Source organism: Metarhizium robertsii, assembly GCF_000187425.2.
Source record: "Metarhizium robertsii ARSEF 23 chromosome Unknown MAA_Scf_4, whole genome shotgun sequence".
Lineage (NCBI taxonomy): Eukaryota > Fungi > Ascomycota > Sordariomycetes > Hypocreales > Clavicipitaceae > Metarhizium > Metarhizium robertsii.
Window position 1 is genome coordinate 1,863,091 of NW_011942182.1, and position 21,589 is coordinate 1,884,679.

The 21,589-nt window shown below is 48.0% G+C and overlaps 7 protein-coding genes across 7 annotated transcripts; 4 read left to right on the forward strand and 3 right to left on the reverse strand.

Moving 5' to 3' along the window:
• Nucleotides 1-369: 369 nt before the first annotated feature.
• Nucleotides 370-5,605, reverse strand: MAA_02698 (peroxisomal-coenzyme A synthetase; the record flags this gene model as incomplete). The annotated part of the gene is made up of 3 exons (XM_007820696.2): nt 370-4,159; nt 4,261-4,560; nt 4,629-5,605. 3 exons carry the CDS (start codon nt 5,603-5,605, stop codon nt 370-372), a joined length of 5,067 nt encoding a protein of 1,688 aa, XP_007818887.2.
• A 1,496-nt stretch (nt 5,606-7,101) lies between these two features.
• On the forward strand, nt 7,102-7,942 carry MAA_02699 (RNA recognition motif domain protein; the record flags this gene model as incomplete). Its single annotated transcript, XM_007820697.1, has 3 exons — nt 7,102-7,127; nt 7,186-7,499; nt 7,554-7,942. The coding sequence occupies 3 exons, from the start codon at nt 7,102-7,104 to the stop codon at nt 7,940-7,942; spliced, it is 729 nt and encodes a 242-aa protein (XP_007818888.1).
• Nucleotides 7,943-8,293: 351 nt separating this feature from the next.
• Nucleotides 8,294-8,820, reverse strand: MAA_02700 (ATPase, V1/A1 complex, subunit D; the record flags this gene model as incomplete). Its single annotated transcript, XM_007820698.2, has 2 exons — nt 8,294-8,421; nt 8,481-8,820. 2 exons carry the CDS (start codon nt 8,818-8,820, stop codon nt 8,294-8,296), a joined length of 468 nt encoding a protein of 155 aa, XP_007818889.2.
• A 796-nt stretch (nt 8,821-9,616) lies between these two features.
• On the forward strand, nt 9,617-12,180 carry MAA_02701 (pre-mRNA-splicing factor CLF1; the record flags this gene model as incomplete). Its single annotated transcript, XM_007820699.1, has 3 exons — nt 9,617-9,664; nt 9,732-9,902; nt 9,949-12,180. The coding sequence occupies 3 exons, from the start codon at nt 9,617-9,619 to the stop codon at nt 12,178-12,180; spliced, it is 2,451 nt and encodes an 816-aa protein (XP_007818890.1).
• Nucleotides 12,181-13,753: 1,573 nt separating this feature from the next.
• On the forward strand, nt 13,754-15,519 carry MAA_02702 (tRNA nucleotidyltransferase; the record flags this gene model as incomplete). Its single annotated transcript, XM_007820700.2, has 3 exons — nt 13,754-14,498; nt 14,638-15,192; nt 15,260-15,519. The coding sequence occupies 3 exons, from the start codon at nt 13,754-13,756 to the stop codon at nt 15,517-15,519; spliced, it is 1,560 nt and encodes a 519-aa protein (XP_007818891.2).
• A 549-nt stretch (nt 15,520-16,068) lies between these two features.
• MAA_02703 (uncharacterized protein) lies at nt 16,069-17,958 on the forward strand (the record flags this gene model as incomplete). Its single annotated transcript, XM_007820701.2, has 4 exons — nt 16,069-16,263; nt 16,327-16,558; nt 16,737-17,011; nt 17,092-17,958. 4 exons carry the CDS (start codon nt 16,069-16,071, stop codon nt 17,956-17,958), a joined length of 1,569 nt encoding a protein of 522 aa, XP_007818892.2.
• A 94-nt stretch (nt 17,959-18,052) lies between these two features.
• Nucleotides 18,053-21,107, reverse strand: MAA_02704 (Sac1 domain protein; the record flags this gene model as incomplete). Its single annotated transcript, XM_007820702.1, has 3 exons — nt 18,053-19,924; nt 19,991-20,091; nt 20,153-21,107. 3 exons carry the CDS (start codon nt 21,105-21,107, stop codon nt 18,053-18,055), a joined length of 2,928 nt encoding a protein of 975 aa, XP_007818893.1.
• Nucleotides 21,108-21,589: the final 482 nt, after the last annotated feature.

Sequence of the window (21,589 nt, forward strand, 5' to 3'; positions counted from 1 at the left end):
GTTTTTTTCCGTAATAAAAAAACTAGAGGAATATAATCACTAAAAATATCCTTGAAAAAACATCACTAAGTGGTAAGAATTTAATAAAATTTCCTTAAAAAAGCGCTTGTAGGTTAAAGGTGTTGTTTTACAGAAGTGTTAAATTTAATAATAATAAAGAGGGGACAGCTTTTCAGCGATAAAGTCAATAAATTATTACAAATAGCGGATGAATTTTTTTTTTAGCATTAAAATAAAAGTAGTAAAATAATAAATGTCCACTAACGCACGGCTAAAAAATTTTTATAGTTATTCTTTTTTTTTTCTGCACTATAAAATTAATTTTTCTTTACAAACCACTCTTGTTTTTTTTTTTTTTAAAAAAACCAGTTATTTTGTTCTGCGTCCACTGTATCTAGTCGCTGGCCAGCCCTGCATTGTCCAATTGTTTTCTACCGTATCACCACCCATAATTAGTGTGTGCTCGAGCAGGCAGCTATCGTCTTTCATCTTTGCCCCGCTAAGCAGCCGGCTGCCAGTTCGTAAAACGCAACGGTTTCCAATTTCTAAGCGATTGAGATCGAATTTACCACGTGTGTTAATATGAGCAACGACACTGGCGTCATCTACGGTCACCCTGTCGCCAAGAGTGATTAGATCTGGCTCAGTAAACATTAAGTTCGGACGGCCATTTGCAAACAACGCGCAGTCGTTCCCGATTTTAGCACCCAGGGCTCGAAAGTACAGGACTATCCAATTTGTGCCAGTCAAGAGACCAAGAATGCCCTGGCCACGATAACAGTGTTTGCGGAGCCTTTCAATGCTTAGGAAGAGCTGCCACCGTTGGCAGTACGGTGACTTGTCCCAGTCATAATTGCCAGGCTGTCGCCAACCAATCAATACCCACTTGGATGCTATGACAATACAAAGTGTCAAAATAGCTTGAAGCGATGTCAGTATAGCAAAGACAAGTGTACACAAGCTAAACAGCACCCCGGTCTCGTAAAGGATGCTGTTGTTTCGAACAATGAACCGATTCATAAGATGGTCTACCAACTGAATCGAAGAGATGTTTGGTATGTTCCAGTAGAAAGCAGTAAATACGGTCATAAACGAAGAATAGCAGAAGATGGCGAAGGGTCCAAGAACACGATATGGAGCCAGCTTTAGATAGAAAGCCTTCCCAAACGGCGAGATTGTTTCAGGGACGCGCGACTCGTCGTCCGTATCACCAGTGGCACCACCACTAGTCTGGAAAGACTCTATGTTCTCCGATGTGTGCGACTCGGTTAAAGTGTCGTCACTGCTTATACGTTGGATTCGCGTTCCTGGTGACAGTGTCTTGGAAATGCTTCGGTCACCGACCAAAGTATCGTCGCTGCCCAGATGACGGATCCTTTGTCGGAGGTTTTGCTTCGCTCTGTCTCCCGCTGATAAGCATATGGCATCGCGTCCTTTCGATCCTACGTATGTAGCACCAGCCTTATATTTCTTGTTTCTGCTTGTCAAGGCACCAGATCCCATCGTGGTTCGCTCGCCAATATCTACTCCGGGAAGGAGACAGACTCTATCTGCAATCATAGCGCCGTCCCTAATTACAATGGGCTCAGACCCCATGCCATCAGATGTTATGAGATGTGCTCGAGAGCCGAATACCACATCATTGCCCACATCGAGTAGGTGATAGTCGCCGATGCTAGGTCCGGTTCCCGGCCAGTAAACTCGTTTACCAATCTTACTCCCCAGCATACGCAGCGCAATCGACGTGGCTTCGTAGTGTTGACCAAACATTGCCGTCATATCACGCAGTCGAGAAGCGGGCAAAAGGCTCTTCATCAGATTTGCTCGCCAGGTCGAAATGGTACCGTCATGTTCTGTCTGGTGGAGCAGACTGGGCTTCCCAAATATCGCATCCAGAACAAGTTTGACGGATATCGAGAACGCGAATACGATAAAGGGGCTGAAAAAAGACCTCAGAATCAAAGCGAGATAGTGAAATGCAACACGTCTGGGTTCCGTAAACCAATCCAGCATGTTTCGAATCGGCGTACCAGCAACCGCAGGCTTCTGAACAACCATGCCAACCAACCCTCCAATCCAAGGCGTGAGAGACAAGAACCAAGATATCAGCCGCAAGGGTGTAGTAAGCAGAATCGTCAGCAGCCAGTGAGGTCGTGGTACCGTACCCTGTGAAAGGTGTCGGTTTTCTTCGTCCGCATCCTGCAACTCCCAACTTGAAGAGTTTGGTCCAATGCATGTGTTTGGGGGGACTTCCGTGCCGGCCGCTACGATGGATGATGTTCCAACAGAAGACCGCTCTCCGATAGTGATTCTTCCTAGATACATGGATGTGTTTCCTTCGGCTGCAAAGGGTCGGCATATGCAGCGACTCAGGACGGCGCTGTCGCGGATATCTAGAAGATCCCATTCCCCCAATGATGCTCCGGCAAGCTTCACATTCTTTCCAATTCTCGCACCCATGAGTTTACAGTACCACGTCTGGGTCGTATCATTCAAGCCGAACCACCCTTTGCCAGAGACACTGACGACCTTCTGGACCATCCACCATCTCGTATGATATGACCCCCACATCGGGTAGAGGCCTTCACGATACCGGCCTATGATGATCCACTTGGCAAGGATACCTACGAAGGGAGCGACAATCCTGACGGCCATTCTAGAAAATAGAATACTCAGTGTGAGATTGAGGAGCCGGCCGGGAGCAGTTGTATTGGTTGGCCAACCCTGCGTACAGCTAAACGCCACGATAAATATGGTCCATTGGAAAGCGCGGCGTAGCGGATACAAGACGACGAGGGGGATCAGTTGAATCGCCATCAGGAATGGATTTGTCGAGCTGTTCGTTTTTGTACATCCAACGACTTCGTCTTCAGTCCCGCTAGCTATGCTTGTTGGCGCAACCTTGTCCACGTAGGCCGAAATGGCTTGGATAGAGCCAGAGTTAAAGATGACGTTGATGGGAATCTGAATGCCGAATTCACTCCTCACAGCTGAAGAAAGACGGCCGGCACGGAGAGAGTCGCCACCAAGACTGAAAAAATCGATGTCTCTGGGCAACTGAGCAGGGTGGCAATAGAGCATATTCGCAAACACTTTGGCCACCTTTCCCTCTGTTGAATCGGCCAGCTTGTCCATTGACGCCTCAAGCAATCTATCCACCACAACCTGGAGTTTGTCATCATCCACTTGTCCTCCATCATCGGCAGGAAGCGGCTCTTCTAGTAAGTGAACTGTTTCCGGTACCATGTAGTTATGAAGGGAGCCACAGAGATGTTCTTTCAGGTCTGTCGCGAACGCCGTGGAAGGCGGTGGGTAAATCCGTTTCGCTGGAGCGCAGAATAGTTCCGGCATATCCTCTGTACTTCGCCGGCGCACGTGGCATCTCACATCAGCCGATGCTGCGGCACCCAGTGATTGTTGTATTGCCTCCGGGTCAATACAACAGGGAGCACATTCAATCGACACAGACAACGCCGTGTCAGGAGCAGGGCATATTGCCTCCCAGTGTCTTCGCAGGTATGGTATGTTTTCGCTAAGGACCGGCAAACCAAGCCTTTGCCCAAGTTTGATTCGTAGCACCTTATTGTTCTTCTTTGGTAGGTCATCCATGTATACTATTAGTGTCGGCCACTTTACTTGCTGCAACGAGGAGCGTAGTGCGTTCTGAAGTCTTTTCAAGTCAACCCTGGGCTTACCAGGCGGTGTTACGAGCACCACAGCGGCAACCTCCTGAAGAACGTCATGTGATGCTGAGAATGCCATTACTTGGCTGACTTTGCCATTGATGGGGGAGGTTGGTGATAGTGACGCGTTCATGATTGCATTTTCAACCTCAAAGGGCGAAATTATTTCTCCCCCGCGGTTAATAACTTCTTTGCTTCTTCCCGTAATGTAAAGGTAGTCGTCACTGTCCATGTAGCCCAAATCACCCGTATCAAACCACCCATCAGTGTTAAACGAAGATTTATCGAACGAGCCGTCGGGCAGCAAATAGCCAGGGAAAACAGGGTCACCTCGGACGCAAATCCTGCCAACCACCCCAGGGCCGACCTTGCGTTCTGACGAGTCCAGTATAGTAAGCTCCGGGCCGGTGCTGATGCCGGAAGTTCCTTCTCGACCAGACTCAAGCTGAAGCGGTGGTGTTGATATTGGCATACATCTGAAACAAGGCATTAGCAACTTCTCTCTCAACTTTGCTCCATTATTTATTTGACTCGGAGGCAATGCGTTTCAGGTGAGCTCAGACAGGCCAGAACATACTCCGTCATCCCATAGCTTGGTAAAACAAGGCAGTTAAAGGTATCGCAAAGTTGAGTGGCCAACGACGGCAAAAGTCCTCCTGCAGCGTTACATATGAGTCTAATTTTGCTCCTTTTCAGCGAGCCTGGTCGTTCAAGTGCCTGAGCGAGAATGACGGAGTGTATAGAAGGAGACGCATAGTACCATGTTGGCTCCAGGGATTCCACGACATCCCAAAATAAATTCGGATCGAATGCAGTGCAGCAGACTGTAGATCCTCCAGAAAATATAGGCGCAAGTATATTTCTGACTAATCCGCCGCTTTTGAATCGTTAGCCGCGGTATCAAAGTATCCGGCTTTGAATCCGGTAAAGTAAATCAACACTTACACATGATACAGGGGCATCATATTCAGGCATGTGTCTACTGGGCTCAGAGCCCAGGAATCCATGACAAATACCACTCCAGTAACTATCGAATGCAGTTTCATTGGAACGACCTTCTTCGTTCCGGACGTACCGCTAGTAAAAAGGATCAAGGCAATATCGTCAGGTGCATTTGGCCGTGGGCGTGTGTCGCGGGGCTTCAAAACATGTCCGGCAGTATTGAGTATACGAATGTCATCACGATTATTCCAGTCAACGACGAAAATTTCTATATTTTCGTCACTGGCCCATTCATCTCCTAGCTGCAACTTCTCGTAGTCCTGTGAGCTGGTCAAGATGACCTTTGCACCTGACTGTAGCACGTCGGCTCGAAATTGCTCTATCCCAGCCATTGGGTTGATCGGGGCAGCAGTGTGATAGGTAGTGACGGCGATGCATGTTGCCGCCAGAAGCGGTCCATTGGGAAGGGCAATAGCAACAACCGGTTTCCGTTCCGCAGGGCCGACAGCCAGGGGGAAAGTTGCGATAAAGTCATGCAACCCTTTATGTGTAATAAATTGGTCTGAATTCGTTGCTCGCAGCGCTGGACGTGAATCGTGACAAATAAAATCCAATAATGACCCGTATGAGTCTTTAATCATCGCCGATATCGTTTGCCTAAGCTTCGCAACCTCTCTTACAGGATTTGACTTGAGTTGTTTAGGTAGGAGCTTCGAGAGTCTTGCATAACATCGTATAAGTGGTATCGTGGGCCATGGACCAGGCACCTGTGTTAGTAGAGCGTGCAAGAGGTGCAAAGAACGCTCAGCTTGCTCAACAGTATCCGGAATCGATGCCAAAATGTCCCCCTTGTCCCATTGGCAACCGTCCAGACTACCTTCCAGACTTCCAAGCAGTCCACTCTTCAAAACTTCTAGAGACGGGACATTGGATAAGTGCTTCACGGCCGGCAGTCCCTCGAGGGGTAATTTCTGGGCCATTTCCAGTGGCTTGGAATTGCAGACTGTAGGTACAGTGTTGGTGAGCTCGTAGCTCTGTCTGAAACGGTTGCCGGCCAGAGGGGAAATTGTTGTATTATGCTGGGTATGAACAACATCACTTTGAAGGAATCTTGAAGAGGCACATAAATTATTACGCCTGCAGCGAATGGATTCTGCATCTTCGAATCTTTTGCGGTTGCACGATGGATCGCGTGTCGGCACGATGAGCTCTGACAGCCCCAACACGAGGCATACCAGTCATAGTGTGGGAATCCTTTGGTCACATTCAATAGCCTTGCCGTCAAGAACGGGATGTGAAACGCCATGTTCTATCGCCAAATCTCAGGCCCAATCGCGCTACAAGAGCGTGTCCCGATCTTCTTCTTACTCAATACCAGCATCATGGGTGCCTCCAATGGGGCGTAAGCGAAAGGGGAGGGGGGTGGTTCGTTTGTTTGTCTGTGTCGATGTTGACCGATAGTACAGCGGCTCAGTAATGGTGTCCAAGACATGTCTTCAGTTGGCCGAATCCCATCTAGCTCCTTTGAAGCAACATGATAGATGGTTGGCGCTGCCCTTCTGCGAAACCTCGTCCTAGCCCGCTCGTCCCTCTTAGTTAGTGGATGAAAAGGAACAGCGGCATAACTCAAACATATAGAGACATGTACGTACTCGCATGGCAACATATTGACCAGTGTCGTCATGATTTCGGCAGAGGATAGCGGCGAGGAACTTAATCAGAACATGTGCCATACTCGAGTTTTAGCCACTAGCTCAGACATATCCGGCTTCTGTTCATGAAAAGCCAACCCACGAAGCACACGCAAGAGGAACACGACAGCAAGAATCCGCAAGGCTATGCGTGCGGGAAGATTATCACTAATGCCGATTAGGAGTGCAAAATATCACATTCCAGAGTCGGGAGGCCATTTGGAGTTGCCGGATGTGACTCGGCTTAGGAACGCAACCTCCACCTAGCGTCGTGGATTCGACAGGAATGGAATGCGTGCCCTTATACCAAACCCACGACCCGTGCAGCACTCAAAACCAATTTGACGCCAACAACAAACATGCCTCCAATCCATGCCAATGCCCGACGCGATCACCCAGATTAATAGATATCAAGTTCGGAATTTTCCTCCACCACGTGACAATACAGAGAGAGTACTGCGTACAGCAAAATTCGATAGCTTGATCTCACAAAATATGCTTGTCTTGTATTAGATCGTGTTTTTATACCCACACCTTCTGCCAATAGGTGACAAGCCACCAGGAGCAGGCACCGCCCGCGTGGGTACTACCTAGCTGGTACAGTTTGCCGGATTCGCTTTAAAGGCAGTATTCACAAAGCGGGAGATATGCAATTAAAGGGCTTAATAACTTAGTGAGCAGTCTCCACGAAGCTATGCTCCAACGACGCGTTGTCCCAACGATACTACACATTACAATAGTCCAAGAGCACTCCTTTCCCAGCCTGGGTGGCCAAGAGAATTACCATGGCCTCAGATCAACCAATCTCCACGTCCGTGTCATTGCACTTCGACACGTAATGTGGGGGACACAAGCTAACCATGACGCAGAGTTTATGTACACAACCTTGAAGAAAGAGTCAAGATTCAACCCTTGACAGAATCTTTGAAGACCATCTTTTCCGAGTTTGGCGATGTTGTCGATATTGTGGCGAAAAAAAACCTCAAAGCCAAGGGGCAAGCATTCATAGTATTTAGCGATCCCGACAGTGCAAGAGATGCAATCGAAGAACTACAAGGATTTCAGCTTTTCGACAAGCCAATGAAACTATCCCTTGCCAAAACACGAAGTGACAAATCGATAGAGATGAACTGCTCATTGGATGAGTTCGAAGCCCACAAGAGAAATCGCTTATCAGAAAAAGGTACGACGGGAATATCTTATCCCCAAATCTTTTCGCCCTAACCTCGCCTGCCAGAAAAACGTTTGGCCCTAGAGGCAGCCGATAGTGAACGACAACCTAAAAGAGGTGCTGGTTCTACCGCAGACAACAGGCCGAGCAAGCTCTCCAGGCCATCAGGGCTGAAGTCGACAGGACCCGCAACTTCCCAGGTAATTCCGGATGAATACTTGCCACCTAACAAAATCCTGTTCTTGCAAAATATTCCAGAGGAGTATGACGTCGACGCGCTAGGCGCGATATTTGGCAGGTTCGAGGGATTTCGTGAAATTAGACTCGTTCCTGGGCGTCGTGGTATCGCTTTTGTGGAATACGAGGCTGAGCAAGGCGCAATTGATGCAAAGGAGAACACATCTGGAATGAAGCTAGGAGATACTGCGATCAAAGTCACTTATCAAAGACAGTAATCGTATCCGGGTACTGAGGCCTCATCTGTAGATGCGAGTTTTTAATCTACATTATATTTACTGAGTGTTTCCGTGACCAAGCAGGCCACTTTAGGCAAAAGTGAAGGTGTTGCCCGAGGCTGGAGCATCGTCAAAAACTAGCAACCTAAAAAATGACATCGTCTTCGTCCTCGCCGGCTAGAATATCTGTTGGGCCAGTCGCGTCGCTTTCGATTTTATCACCCACCTCCCTGCTACTGGACGCTTGACGCTTTGCCTTCATTTCCGCGTCTGCTGCTGCTGTGTCTCGCTGCTTTTTATTCGCCACCTAGGACCGCGAAAGTGGTCAATGCTACTCTCAAGGTGCTGAAATTATCTTTGCATTATGCCTACCTTCTTCAGTCGGTAAAATTCTTCTCGGTCAAGTTCATCGAGTTCAGAGTTTATATACTTGATAGTATTCTCGGTGCGAGGAATGATGACGTGTTCAATTGCATTTACTGTTACTCATGTCAGCTATGGCAGGCCATCATAAAGCACTTGCACTGTAAAAGCCTACCTCGCCTATTCACCACCTTAATGACTTCATCGAGGATGACGAACGCCGTTTGCAGGCTAGCAAGCTCTACGAGAGCTTCGACTGCTCGAGCATACGTCTCCCGGCAGCGCTGAACTTGCTGGCCTCCTTTGCCCAAGCCCGTTAGGCCAAAGTCATTATTTCCCTCTGTCATGTAGCTTTCGAATGCTGGGAGAAGGACACCGGATACATTGTCCTGCTTGGTCCGAACGCGAAACCGAGCCGACTTGGCTGATTCTTGAACTTGATATCCAATATCTCCCCCAACGGCGTATGTAACTTCCGCCAGGGAAAAGGCTGCGATTTGCATCACTCGTCCCATTTTACGCTTTGCTTCATCAATTCGTCTCGTTATTTCTGTAACAGTCTGGTCAGCCCACGATAGGCCCGCAGCGATCGCCTGGGGAGGAAGTACCTCTAAAACGCCTACCAAAAATAGCGTCAGTTGAATCTTGATGTTCCGTGTCAAACTCTAACACAGAACTGTTGTATTGCTTACTTGGTTAAAGCCTCGCTTTTCCGCTTCAGCAAACTATGCCCTGTCTCGGCGCCTTTGAGCTTTGCTTTCATGATTCCCAGCGACTGCCGAGTCGGAAAGACGGCCTCGCGGTCCTACAGAGCTGTTAGAATCAGGTTAAGAAGATTCTTTTCTAGCTTTTTGGAACGGTGAAATAATACAGAAGCACCAGACATGTTGAAAAGTGAAAGAAGAGCGAGCAAAAGCTACGTTGTGATTAACAGACAATGTCAAACAAGATGCTTGCTTGCTCATGAGTGTCGACCGGTAGTGGACCTGCTTGCTCGACTTGCTTGGTCTGGCAGGATGGATTATGTCACTTGTAGGCCACCACTACGGAAAACTTATCTGCTTAAGCGCATAATTCTCCACTTTAGGACATAAATTCGCATAAAGTATGGATAACTACTTAGGTACCACCTGGTGCGCAGCATTGGAAGGATCAGCTGAATTTATGATCCTATTCAATCAGACCCTGACCTTGGAAGCACTGTTTTTTTTTAACCATGACAGCTTTACCCAATCTTTGAGAAGTCGTCTAATGCTCAACATTCCTCAAGGGTCTACTTTGAGGGCTGCACATTGAGGGCGTAGCAACAAAATGGCTGTTTCAGCTGAGATGAAGTCAACATCTCGTCTCCCCATCGTCGTGAGTACATTCTGCCCAGTCCCTTGGCACGTTTGTTCGCAGAATAATTCCGCTGACCAAGGCCAAGTCAAACGAGGATTTTATATACGAGCAAGACGTGGCAGGTGATCCGGCTAGCATTAAACCTTGGCTGGTCTACATCGATTTTAAATCTCGTCATGGCACACTTCCGCAACAAAACTTTGTCATGGCTCGTGCATGCGCCCAGTTGCCGCGATCATACAAGCTCTGGAAAATGGTAAGGTCTGAAATGTATCATGAAGACATTGAACTAACCATCGCAGTATCTCGCCTTCCGTACCGAGCATGTGTCAAAGTTAAACCCCGCTATCTTCGCATCCGAATACAATAAAGTCAACGCCTTGTTTGAAAAGGCACTTATACTTCTCAACAAAATGCCTCGAGTATGGGAAATGTATCTTCAGTTCCTCGTCAAACAGCCAGCAATCACTCTCGTAAGACGAACTTTCGATCGCGCGTTGAGGGCGCTACCAATCACGCAACATAATCGAATATGGGCCTTGTATGTACCATTCTCAAATGCTGCGTCAGGTGACACTGCAGTCAAAATTTGGCGGCGATATATTCAGGTGCATCCGGAGGAGGCAGAGGATTTCATCGAACTTCTAATCGAATCGGGTTTATATACCGAAGCCGCAATAAGCTATGTCAACCTCCTCAACAACGTCCGATTCGCGAGCAAGACTGGGAAGGGCCACTACGAACTTTGGAGTGAAATGGTAGATCTTCTTGTAGACCATGCCTCGGATATTGAGGTGAATTATGAATCGGGTATCGACGTTGAAAGTATCATCAGAAGCGGAATCGCTCGTTTTCCCGATCAGAGGGGCAAGCTTTGGGTGGGTCTAGCCACCTACTGGATCCGGAGAGGCAGTTTCGAGCGAGCACGAGATACTTTCGAACAGGGCATAACAACCGTTATGACAGTCCGCGACTTTGCGTTAATATTCGATTCATACACCGAGTTCGAAGAGTCCATCATCAAGGCACTTATGGAAAGCGTAACAAATCGGACCGACATGGGAGTGGAAGATGAAGATGCAGACTTCGAATTGGATGTGCGAATGATGCGGTTCGAGCATCTAATGGATCGACGACCATTTTTAGTGAACGATGTGCTACTTCGCCAGAACCCAAACCTTGTCTCAGAGTGGGAGAAACGAGTCGCTCTGTGGGGGGCCAATAAACAAGAAGTTGTGCGCACATATGCGAATGCTATTGCTTCTATCCACCCTAAACGAGCCGTTGGCTCGTTTTATAAACTTTGGGCGAGCTATGCGCGCTTCTATGAACAAGGGGGGGATTTAAGGAACGCCCGCATAATCATGGAGAAAGCAGTCAAGGTTCCCTTCAAATCTGTTGCAGAGTTGGCTGACATGTGGATTGAGTGGGCAGAAATGGAACTTCGGAATGAGAAGTTTGATGAAGCTGTTCGAATCATGTCAAAAGCTGTCCAAGCCCCTAAGCGATCTACAGTCGACTACTTTGACGAGGCACTTTCAGCGCAACAAAGAGTTCATAAGAGTTGGAAACTTTGGAGTTTCTACGTGGATCTCGTAGAAAGTGTCTCTACTTTGAGCGAAGTAAAACGAGTCTATGAACGCATTTTTGAACTTCGAATCGCAACACCACAGACGGTTGTCAACTACGCAACTCTTTTAGAAGAGCACAAGTATTACGAGGAGTCATTCAAGATTTATGAGCGGGGCTTAGACTTATTCAGCTACCCAGTCGCCTTCGAGCTCTGGAATATGTACCTGACGAAAGCGGTGAATCGGAAGATAGGTATTGAGCGGCTTCGAGATCTCTTCGAGCAAGCTGTCGAAGACTGCCCCCCGAAGTTTGCCAAGACCATTTACTTGATGTATGGAAACTTGGAAGAGGAGCGGGGTCTTGCACGACATGCCATGCGGATATATGAGAGAGCCACGAGGGCGGTCAGTGATGACGACCGTGCGGATATGTTCAACTTCTACATTACCAAATCCGCTTCTAATTTTGGGTTGTCGTCTACTCGGCCCATCTATGAAAGGGCCATTTCCGCATTGCCAGATACCGAAGCTAAGGAGATGTGCCTCAAGTTTGCGGATATGGAGAAGCGATTAGGTGAGATTGACAGAGCGCGTGCAATTTACGGACATGCGTCACAATTCTGCGACCCCCGAACAAATGCCGACTTTTGGGCGAGGTGGGAACAATTTGAGGTCCAACACGGCAACGAAGACACATTCAAGGAGATGTTGCGCATCAAGAGAAGCGTCCAAGCTCAGTACAATACCGATGTCAACTTCATTGCATCACAGGCCCTCGCTCGGAGTCAGCGGGATTCAGATCATCGTGATCAACACGCTGGTACCACGGCCGAACTTGTCAGGCAATCCTCGGCAATGCATGGCTTTGTGGCAGCGAGTAGTGGGCCTCCACCGGGGGTGACTGGTCAACAAGATTCACCTGCAAATCCAGATGCGATTGATATAGACGGCCTTGATGATTAATCTCTCGCGGATAAGCTATCTCTTGTGCTTCGTTTTGCATCTCCACATCCCTCTGAGTTTGCTTTCGGCTCTCAGTAATCTGACGTTTTTTTTTTTTTTTCAGTCCCAGCCTTGAGGCTTGTACTGCGGAATTTATGTGTTATGTTCGTGTTATTTGCCACGCTTCATCTCGGCGATTTTCGCGTGGTATTTTTCGGCATAGTTTCTGTCAATATGGCCGTCTCGGGAATTTGGCGTTGCATATATGGAGCCTTTGCGTTTTTGAAATCGGCTCGGGGGTACCTTGGAGGCATCTGTACAAATTTAGCATTTCTGTCGTTGAGAGAGCTGGTGGTTTCGGTGTTGTCGTTTAGACATAGGGCAGTGGTATATTGTGACTTTGGTTATTCTGTGACTTGGGCCGTCTGTATTTTGCATGAACAGGTAATACGGACCCCATTCATCACTGAGCCTTCGATCTTGTTTGACGTCTCCTGCAGCAGGTGATTCAGTCAACACCACCGGGGTGTTATCTGTTTGCTGCGATTGGGACTCCCGATGCTGGTTTTCCTGGTTCATTACTGCTTCACGCTTTGGGCGTTTGCATATTCCGGTGTGGTTGCCTTGTATTCGGTTGCGTGACCAAGATGTGGCATCCGAAGTGTCAAGAGCTTGTCAGTGTTGGTTTTATACCCACATTCTGGACAAGTACTGTGCAGCTGATGAGCCGATCTAGTCAATTTTATCCCTACCCCGCAGACTGGTGTGCCTATTCCAACATGGTTCGGCCTATGGCATTATCTCTACGCGGACGGTGTAGTGTGGCCACTCTTGATACATTGGCCAGGCCGTACCCATCCCTGACGTCATGGCTTGTGCCACTACTGTAATATTGGCTGGCATGGCATTTGGACGATGCCTGGCGTCAGAACACGCGAGCTCTTGTTGACTTTTACCGAAGCTGCGGTGCGCCACCGAAGTTAGCGCCAATATCTACTTCCAGAGGCTGGGGTGGTTGGCCCGTGAAATATGCTTGAGAGTAATCCGTATGGCTGGTATGATGTTTCAGCGACAGGACCCGTTGCAACTGTGTGTATGTATTAACGTGCCTCTTATGTGATGCCAGATACTAGTTATAGCGGTATATTGTAAGCGGTATAGACCCTAATATAGTTGATCTCACCTACTAACTCAGCTAAGCTGACTGTGATTAAATAAATTAAACATAACATTGAACCACCCCCAACAATGGGAACAGAAATAAACTGGACCGTCCACGCATCCGGCTACCCTAGACAATGCGACCAGACATGACTGATTGCTTAGGCGACCCACCACTGAAGGAGATGACGCCCAGCAGCCAACCGCTTCTTAAACTTGAGCCCCAACCACCGCAAGCAATATTCGAGAAGTCGATACAATCCGCTACCCTGACAGACTGAGCTAATATCAGCCCCATGTACATTTAAACAAACCCTGTCTCCAAGGGGCAAACCCTTTTATGCGGCTACACATCGGCCGTCGACCGAGCTTCTGGCCCGGGATGAGCAAGAGAAAGCTTCACCAGTTCCTCTATGACAACCTCCCTGCCAAAATGGGGCCTGCTATACAGCTCAATGCGCAAGAGGACCGACTTCGACGGCTCCTCTTGGATGTATCTCAATCCATCAACGACTCTAAACTAACGGTACAACCCGTGGTTGTTCGCTGGGCTGGAGGTTGGGTTCGGGACAAGCTCCTGGGTATCGAATCCCATGATATAGATGTTGCCATCAATGCGATGACTGGAATTCACTTTGCACAAAGAATGCGTGAGTACTGCAATACAGAAAAGGGGAGCAGAATACACGCAATCAAACCCGATGATATCGGCAATCTTCACAACGTCTCAAAGAACCCAGACAAATCGAAGCACCTAGAGACTGCCATGGTCCGTATTTTCGGCCTCGACTTGGATCTAGTAAATCTGAGAAAAGAGACATATGCGGAGGACAGTCGCAATCCGACCGTTGAATTTGGCACGGCCGAGGAAGATGCATTAAGACGGGATGCGACCATAAACGCGTTTTTCTACAACATACACACTGAACAGATAGAAGATTTCACGGGTGGGATGCGTGATTTGACGGCTAAAGTCTTGCGGACGCCTCTGAGCCCCTTGGAAACATTCAAAGACGATCCACTCCGCGTCTTACGGCTGGTGCGTTTCGCAAGTCGGCTGGGGTTCTCAATCGAAGAAGAGACCAAGAAGGTTATGGCACATCCCGAGGTCTTGGATGCCCTGCAAGTGAAAATCAGCCGAGAAAGGGTTGGTACAGAGCTCGAAAAAATGTTGAAAGGTAGGCAAAGGGCTTCACTCACTGTAACTCCCTTCACCGGCACTCAACTAAGCTCTCGGTGCGAGAACATAGTATCCGCCATGCCACGTCTGATATGCACATCTGGAGAAGCAACAAAATCACTGACATGAGACCCAAGGAAATAACCCACGGTCTGCCCTGGAGTACATTGACCAACTATGCTTGTATGACGCAATTTTTACAGATTCCTCTTCAAAATCCACAGCAAGGCCAGACTCTTCACGATGGCACGTTGCCTACGAATGCCTTGATAGCCTTGTGCGAAAACGTAGTCCAGGCTCTCTCGGCGAACTCCTAATTAGGCCCGGTGAAGCCAACTATGCAGCCTGGATTCTGGCCTCCCTCAGCCCCTGGATGGTTGTAGAACTCCCGCCCAACAACGTTCGGAAGGCAAATGTCTTACCTCCGCCAGCTGTGGCTGCCCGTGAAGGATTCAAGGCACCGAATAAACTTGTGGACATAGTAACAGGCAGCTACCGGAATCGACGAGAAATCATACGCATGAAAACGTCAACGTGTAACGAGGAGGGGGCAGTTCTCGCAAGAGATACACTGGGCATGGCCATTCGTCGATGGGACTCTCATGGAGGACCATGGACTCTCCAGGTACTGAGCGCTCTGCTCGTAGAGGCCATGGAAAGCCAGGATGCGTGGACGGAACTTGATGATAAAGGTGAGCAGAGTCGTGGGACAAGCTTTAATTATTGACCCAACATACCAACACTGATTTATATCAATAGGGAAGGATGATTTCATGGATGGGTGGCAGAAATTCCTCGATCTAATCATTGAGCTTGATCTATACGATGCTCCGGGCATGAAGAGGCTTCTTGACGGTCGCTCTCTAGCCCTGGCTCTTGGCGTGAAGCCTGGGAAATGGACAGGTCAAGCTCTGGATTTATGTCTAGCGTGGCAACTTCGGAATCCTCATGAGACAGACCCAAAGGGCGCCATCGAAGAGATTCAACGACAGCGTGATGAGCTAGGTGTCCCTCGATAGAGAATTAATGACTAGGCGCCCGATACCAAGTGGGTGACGGTATAACTACTGTGAGAAATTATATGAACAGTGGCATAGATGTGCAGTGGAAGTCGACCGTTCCCTAATGCCTACTATCACGAAAATCGTCTGGTGCAGCAAACATGACTGTGCTCCTACAGTTGCGCTTTGTAATAGCGGGTTGGGTTGAAAGGGTCACACATGTCCCGGCCCAAAGATCTCTCTCTCTGGGCGTGATGATGACGGACATCGAAGAGTAGATTTCGTACAGTTGAGCATTGATAGCTTTCCCAAGGCAACACGGTCTACATCGAGGAGTTAGTCAACAGGATATTTCGCACTGAATGAAATGACTGTAGTAGAAGAGGGATAACAAGTCTTCCAAACTTCTGAAAGCTGTGCATGATGGGAAGTGAGAAGTGGATCCACAATCGCAATGTGGGAACCCCAGATCACACGCCCCGCCAACCATCACAGCCCTCCTACAAAGCTGATCTCACATCTCTGTTCTTAGCCACTGTCTTCTCGCCTTTCCCCCCTGGAACTACAATGGACGAAGTATGCCTCAGCAAAGAAAACGTGGGTCGATTGCGAGACCTTGGATTTAAAAATGTGGCTGCCGTTGTTCTACTGCCCAGCGTCAGGCTTGAGGCTGCTACAGTTGCTCCGTGTGATGTGAGCATCTTGGCCGAGACGACGATAGTTCGAGCAGTGGAGAATTTCCCTAAAGTTTCCAGTAACGAGGTATAGCCCAAGGATCTAATTGTTCCCAGAAACAATGGTTTACTAATATATGGATGGCACCAGACCCGTCTTGACATGCTACTCCAAATTTTTGCCTGCCTTGTTCTACAGCCAGCCATCGCCAGATGCAGCTCCGAGGGAGCGGACATTGATGTTCATGACACTGAAAGCATCCCACTAGATATGGGCCAACCTGACAGCTTAAATTCCTCCATGAATAGTTCTGACTTGCTGCTCTACGATAGCCTTACTCAGACTTTGGCATTGCAGATCCTATGGAACAGAGGTACACTAGGTCAGTACGATGGGGAATCCACTTTTGTCTATCAATACTAGCCGTCTATATCTGGCTAATAAACCTATCCGAAAAGATGAACAATACACAGCCATCCAAGCCGAAGCTGCGCTTGCTTCGCTAGTCGTGCTACTGCATAGGTTGAATAATCTAAGACTTCCTACTTCTACTCTGGTAGCTGTCACAGCTTATGCAGACCCTGGCGATTTATGGACAACCGAAACTGCGGCTCGTCTCGCGCAAAGGATTCTATCTCTACAGCTTTCCGGACAGGGACTGACCAACTTTATCATCGGGCCCGTTTTAAACCAACATGTCCGACTGATTCTTTCATCACCAACTGGTGGTGACCCTTCAGCCAATTCCAGAGCGTCTGGGTCTGTAGCTGCGTTGGACTTAGCAGAGTATGAGAATGCTGCTGCGGTACTGAATTGGGCGATCAGGATGACCGAGGTTTGCGGCCTTTGCTCTTTTGATCTCGTCGCGCCCTGCACTGCTGTTGTTTAAGTCGCTGACAAATTCAATTATACAAGAGTCCTGATATCGGAAAATACTGGCATCGCTTTGTGCCAGCGCTGGTCAACTTGGCGGAAAGCCGCGAAATGTCCGTTAGAGAGGGAGGGCTTAAGGCGATTATCTCGTTCCTGGCAAAGTGCCCATCATCCGCGATATATACCACCGGAATGGACCAGCTTTTCGAGCGCACGATCCTACCCACATTACTTCTTCTTCCAACTGCGACACCAGAAAAGGACTCGGTGACTCTGCTAAGGCTAGGATATACGGCTGCGCTGCAGCTGGCAACCACTAGTGGAGATTCTCACAACGCCAATAGACGGCGCATTTTAGATATGATAATCCGTGATGGAATACTAGAAGGGTTCCGCCATGCGGCGGATTATATATCTGTAGTCGACGTCTTGATGCAATATGTAGCAGAAGTGGTTTCTTGTCTCGGAATATTCTCCATTAAACACCTGAAAGTAAGTCTCACAATATTCTCTACAATATGCAATGCCTCTGACTACGAGGATTTCTTACAGGACCTTTTGGACGTCATCGAATCTGTCATTTGTGATCCGTTTGGTGCAGACCACCCTGGAGTGTTAACATCCGCGGCCGAAGCTCTAATAGTTATTATGACCAACTGTTGGCCTAGGATATCCAACACAAAACGTGTGGAGCAAATACTGCGGATTCTTGGCGTCTGTTGGCTAAACATGAACAATGAAGCCTCTCAATCAATTCACGAGGGGAGCATGCCGGTTCTCAAGTCCCGCATCCTTCAAGCGGCAGGGCTGGTACGATTCTTCGCACAAACCAATGCATCGGAAATAAATAGAACTTCAAGAGCCGCAGTTTTACGTGATCGCCGGCTACAAGACATTTTAATGCAATAGCAGTATGATTATGCTATCAACTAGCATGTCTTCGAGCACCCTTGTTCACAGCTCTGTGCCTGAAACACCGAAATCAGATTCAGGAGGTTATTTACTAATCTAATGGCTGTTGCTTGAAAAATGATTTCCCATGCAGCCACTTCCGGTAAGCTTTGTATCTCTTTTTGGTCGAGTCTTCGTCTGTTACGGTAAGTGGATTCTCACCTACTTTCAGAAGTTCACCATAGACATCCATTTCCTCATCTATTCCAATGACCATGAGACCTTGTTCACGCCAACTGCCGTTGATATATTCTTTATATTCTGACGAATCAACACCCGCAGGGGTGTCGTTCGACACAACAAGCGGTAGGTTCTGTGGGTGGCGTATGTATCGATCATAGTCTTCCGCTTCCGGTTCTCTTACTGATGGATTTAGGGAGTCATGAACCGCTTTTGTGAACGTCCACTGGGCAGCTTTGGACTTTTCAAGGGCACTCGGCTTCATCTTCTCACGTTTTGGCTGACCGTTGTCGTTATTTCCAGGATGCATTTCGGACATGGAACCTTGCTCAGTAGCCTTCTCCTGTACGGGCTGAAGCCAGCGCTGGAAGGAGATACCCCGTGCTGCTGTTCTCCCAGATTTTACTGAAGAAGTCACATCTTCAAACTGCTGGATCTCGGAAGACGTTAACGGGCTGTCGATACCTTCCCTTTTCGGTTTTCGTTTGTCAGAATCTGTATCTGTCTCAGCCCGTACTCGGAAAGGGCTGAGGTCATAGCGGCCGTCCTGAGTTGACTTCAGAGGAATGTATTTTATGGTAGAGTTCATCTTGTAGGCAAACATTTTTGGAAAGGAGGAGAGTGATGCTGGCCTGTAATACTCCAGCCAATAGTCATCGACTGCTTCAACAGGAAGGCTTGCAACAGTGACTGGAAGTTTCGCAAGCCTTGGGATTACCCTCTCACGCAAGTGAGACGGAGTATACCAGTTGATGTAATTGCAAGGTTTCATCACTGACCAATCTCGTGGTTTTGTATGGTGTAGATAGTAGTCTGTAGTCAGTTCCCACAACAAAGGCTGGCTATGTGAGAAGACATAGTTTCCCAGGAACAAATTATACGCTTCTTGACGCTGGCTATCCAGAAACGAGTTGTTATAGTAACGCTTAAAACTTTCAATCATATCCCGCGAGTGACTGGTCCACTGGTTTATCTTTCGGTAAGTTTCCATGGTGTTCACGAGCTGAGAACCACCATACTGGACTGCAATCGTATCGCCATGGTCATGCCACATATGTGTAAAAAGGTTGACTGCGTCTGTATCATAATTGACAGTCGTATCATTCAGAATCCCTAGGGCATGAAGTTGATACCCTAATGCACGCTTTCCAATGACGAACTGAGCTGCATTGGTTCTGTCAAGACAATCAATACAATTTGTTCTCGCCACTCCATTTTGTGCCGACATTGGGCTAATTTGACCGTCGCCATTTTGGAAGAACCCCGTCGTGGAGACTACCGAGTCTGCAATAAGTTCCAAGTTACCAATCACATCCCCGCCTCGAACTTTCGACGCGCGGCTCATGTCCCAAGCCTTATGGATGATCTGTTTCCCCGGAGGAAGAAATTGGTTAAGGTAGTTGATGGAATGAGTATATTCTTCTAGGAGCTTGGATTCTCTCGGTTGGCGTTCTTTGGATTTAATTAGGTTGACGACATATACTGGGGCGCCGTATCGACGGAATAAGTCATCAAAGTGCAACGCGGCAGCACCATAAAACGGATCCACGAGATTGAGTTCGATGGGTGGTTTTGGTGTCACTCCGGTGCTGTCCTGGGTCCAGTAGAGAGGAATACTACCACGATGTTGAACATATGAAGTATATTGCGGACTACAGTACAGCCGCGGTCCAGGAGAATGGAATGATGTCGTGAGAGATTCGGAAACTATCTGTTCAGTTTCTACATCGTTGGCGACGTAGCCCTAAATGTTGAACGTTGAGTATCTTGTCAGTTTGAAAAGTTAGGAAGGGTCAAGGCAACAACATACTAAGTCATTTGCACCACGTTTAAGAAACCGAGCCCCTGCAAAGTATCTCGATCGCCTAGCAATGACAGTAATGTGGGCAGTTCGGCCATAGATGGAGAGGGCTTTACGGCGTTAGCATGGCAATAACAAATAGAACGAGAGAAGAGGATGGCAATGGCTCACCTGCTTGGTCAACATATCCATGTATGATTGGTCGACACCAATCATAGGCAGCTTGAAGCACCTTTACCGCAGGTTTGAGCAGGTAAGAATTCCAGATGAACATGGTATTGGGTTCGTCATCGGAAGACGGCATCACACCCTTATCCAAAGCCGACCTTTCTCTCATGATATTATGCTGAAGTGTCCTCGTAATGTCGTAAGAGTAGCTATAGTAGAAAGACTTAGTCAAGTCCAGGTTGTTCAAAATGCTGAGAAACCTCTGCTCCTCCGTGTTTCGGGAATCTGCCTTCGATTTCCCGGGAGTCAAAGCAATCAACTCCGTACCCTCAACTTGATATATATAGTGACCGCCTACCATGGCTACGGTACTCTTCTTGGTGATGAAGAGCATGTAATACGGTCCTGTGAATTTGATGAATCCAATAATTCCCCAAGTAGTGCAACGCAGTTTAATGCCGCCTGTACCCCTGTTTCCATGATCAATCGTGTCCAAGAGCTGGTTTATTTCCTTCAGACTGTAGGAAATTTTGTCATCCGTCATGTTGAGTTCTGCACCCTCAGTAGTACGGTCAATTTTGAGAATACGATATCGTTTCTCGCTGACGTCGACGCCGACAACATAGTAGCGGCTTGCCGTCTCGTAGAGGTTGAATTTGTGCATCTTATGCGCAAAATTGGGGAAAACTCCTCCACTTTCAGAATTGCTACCAGCTGTAGTCGGGACAAAGTCTGGGGAGATTCGACTAGACGGCCTCCCGACTGGCTGTGGTACGGCAGGTTGGTCATCGTTGTCCAATTCGACAGATATTCTGTCTTTTTGCTCGCCATTATCAGTGAACAGGTCTGTTTCTTCGTTGTTCTGCAACTGTGGGAAGGCGGGGGACTTCTGGTGTCGGTCGCCAGCTACCGGCAGAGGTGAGCCGGTGCTCCCCTCCCCAGCCTTGTTGCTAGACATCGTTGATTTCTAGATATAGTTCATCTCCTGGATGCGTGCGTCCTAGTTAGGCAGTTGCGGCTGTGTTCAATAGAGCGTACAAAAATGCATCCTGGTCCAAAGAAGGGTTCAGGGATATCAGACTAAATACAGACCAGTATCGAAATTATTTCGAGCGCAGGTGGCTGGTTGCTTTGGTCGAGAAGGACTTTAGAGGTCAAATGCGAAGTGATGTCAACCCCGGGGATTTGTTGCCTGCATGGCGGTTCAAGTACCCCAGCACCTTAAGTACTACCTACTTAAGTACCTAGGTAGGTACAGTGGGTCGTAGGTATGTACTTAGGTGGCAGCCAACATTGAAAGTTGACCTTCTAGTTGGAAGCCAATTAATCTACTTGTGGTGCCCACCCCACTAGACGGGCAATTGGCAGTTGACTGGACAAGATTATATACTGGTATTTAGACAACGCCTGATGGGAATAATAGACGCCATCGACATATCA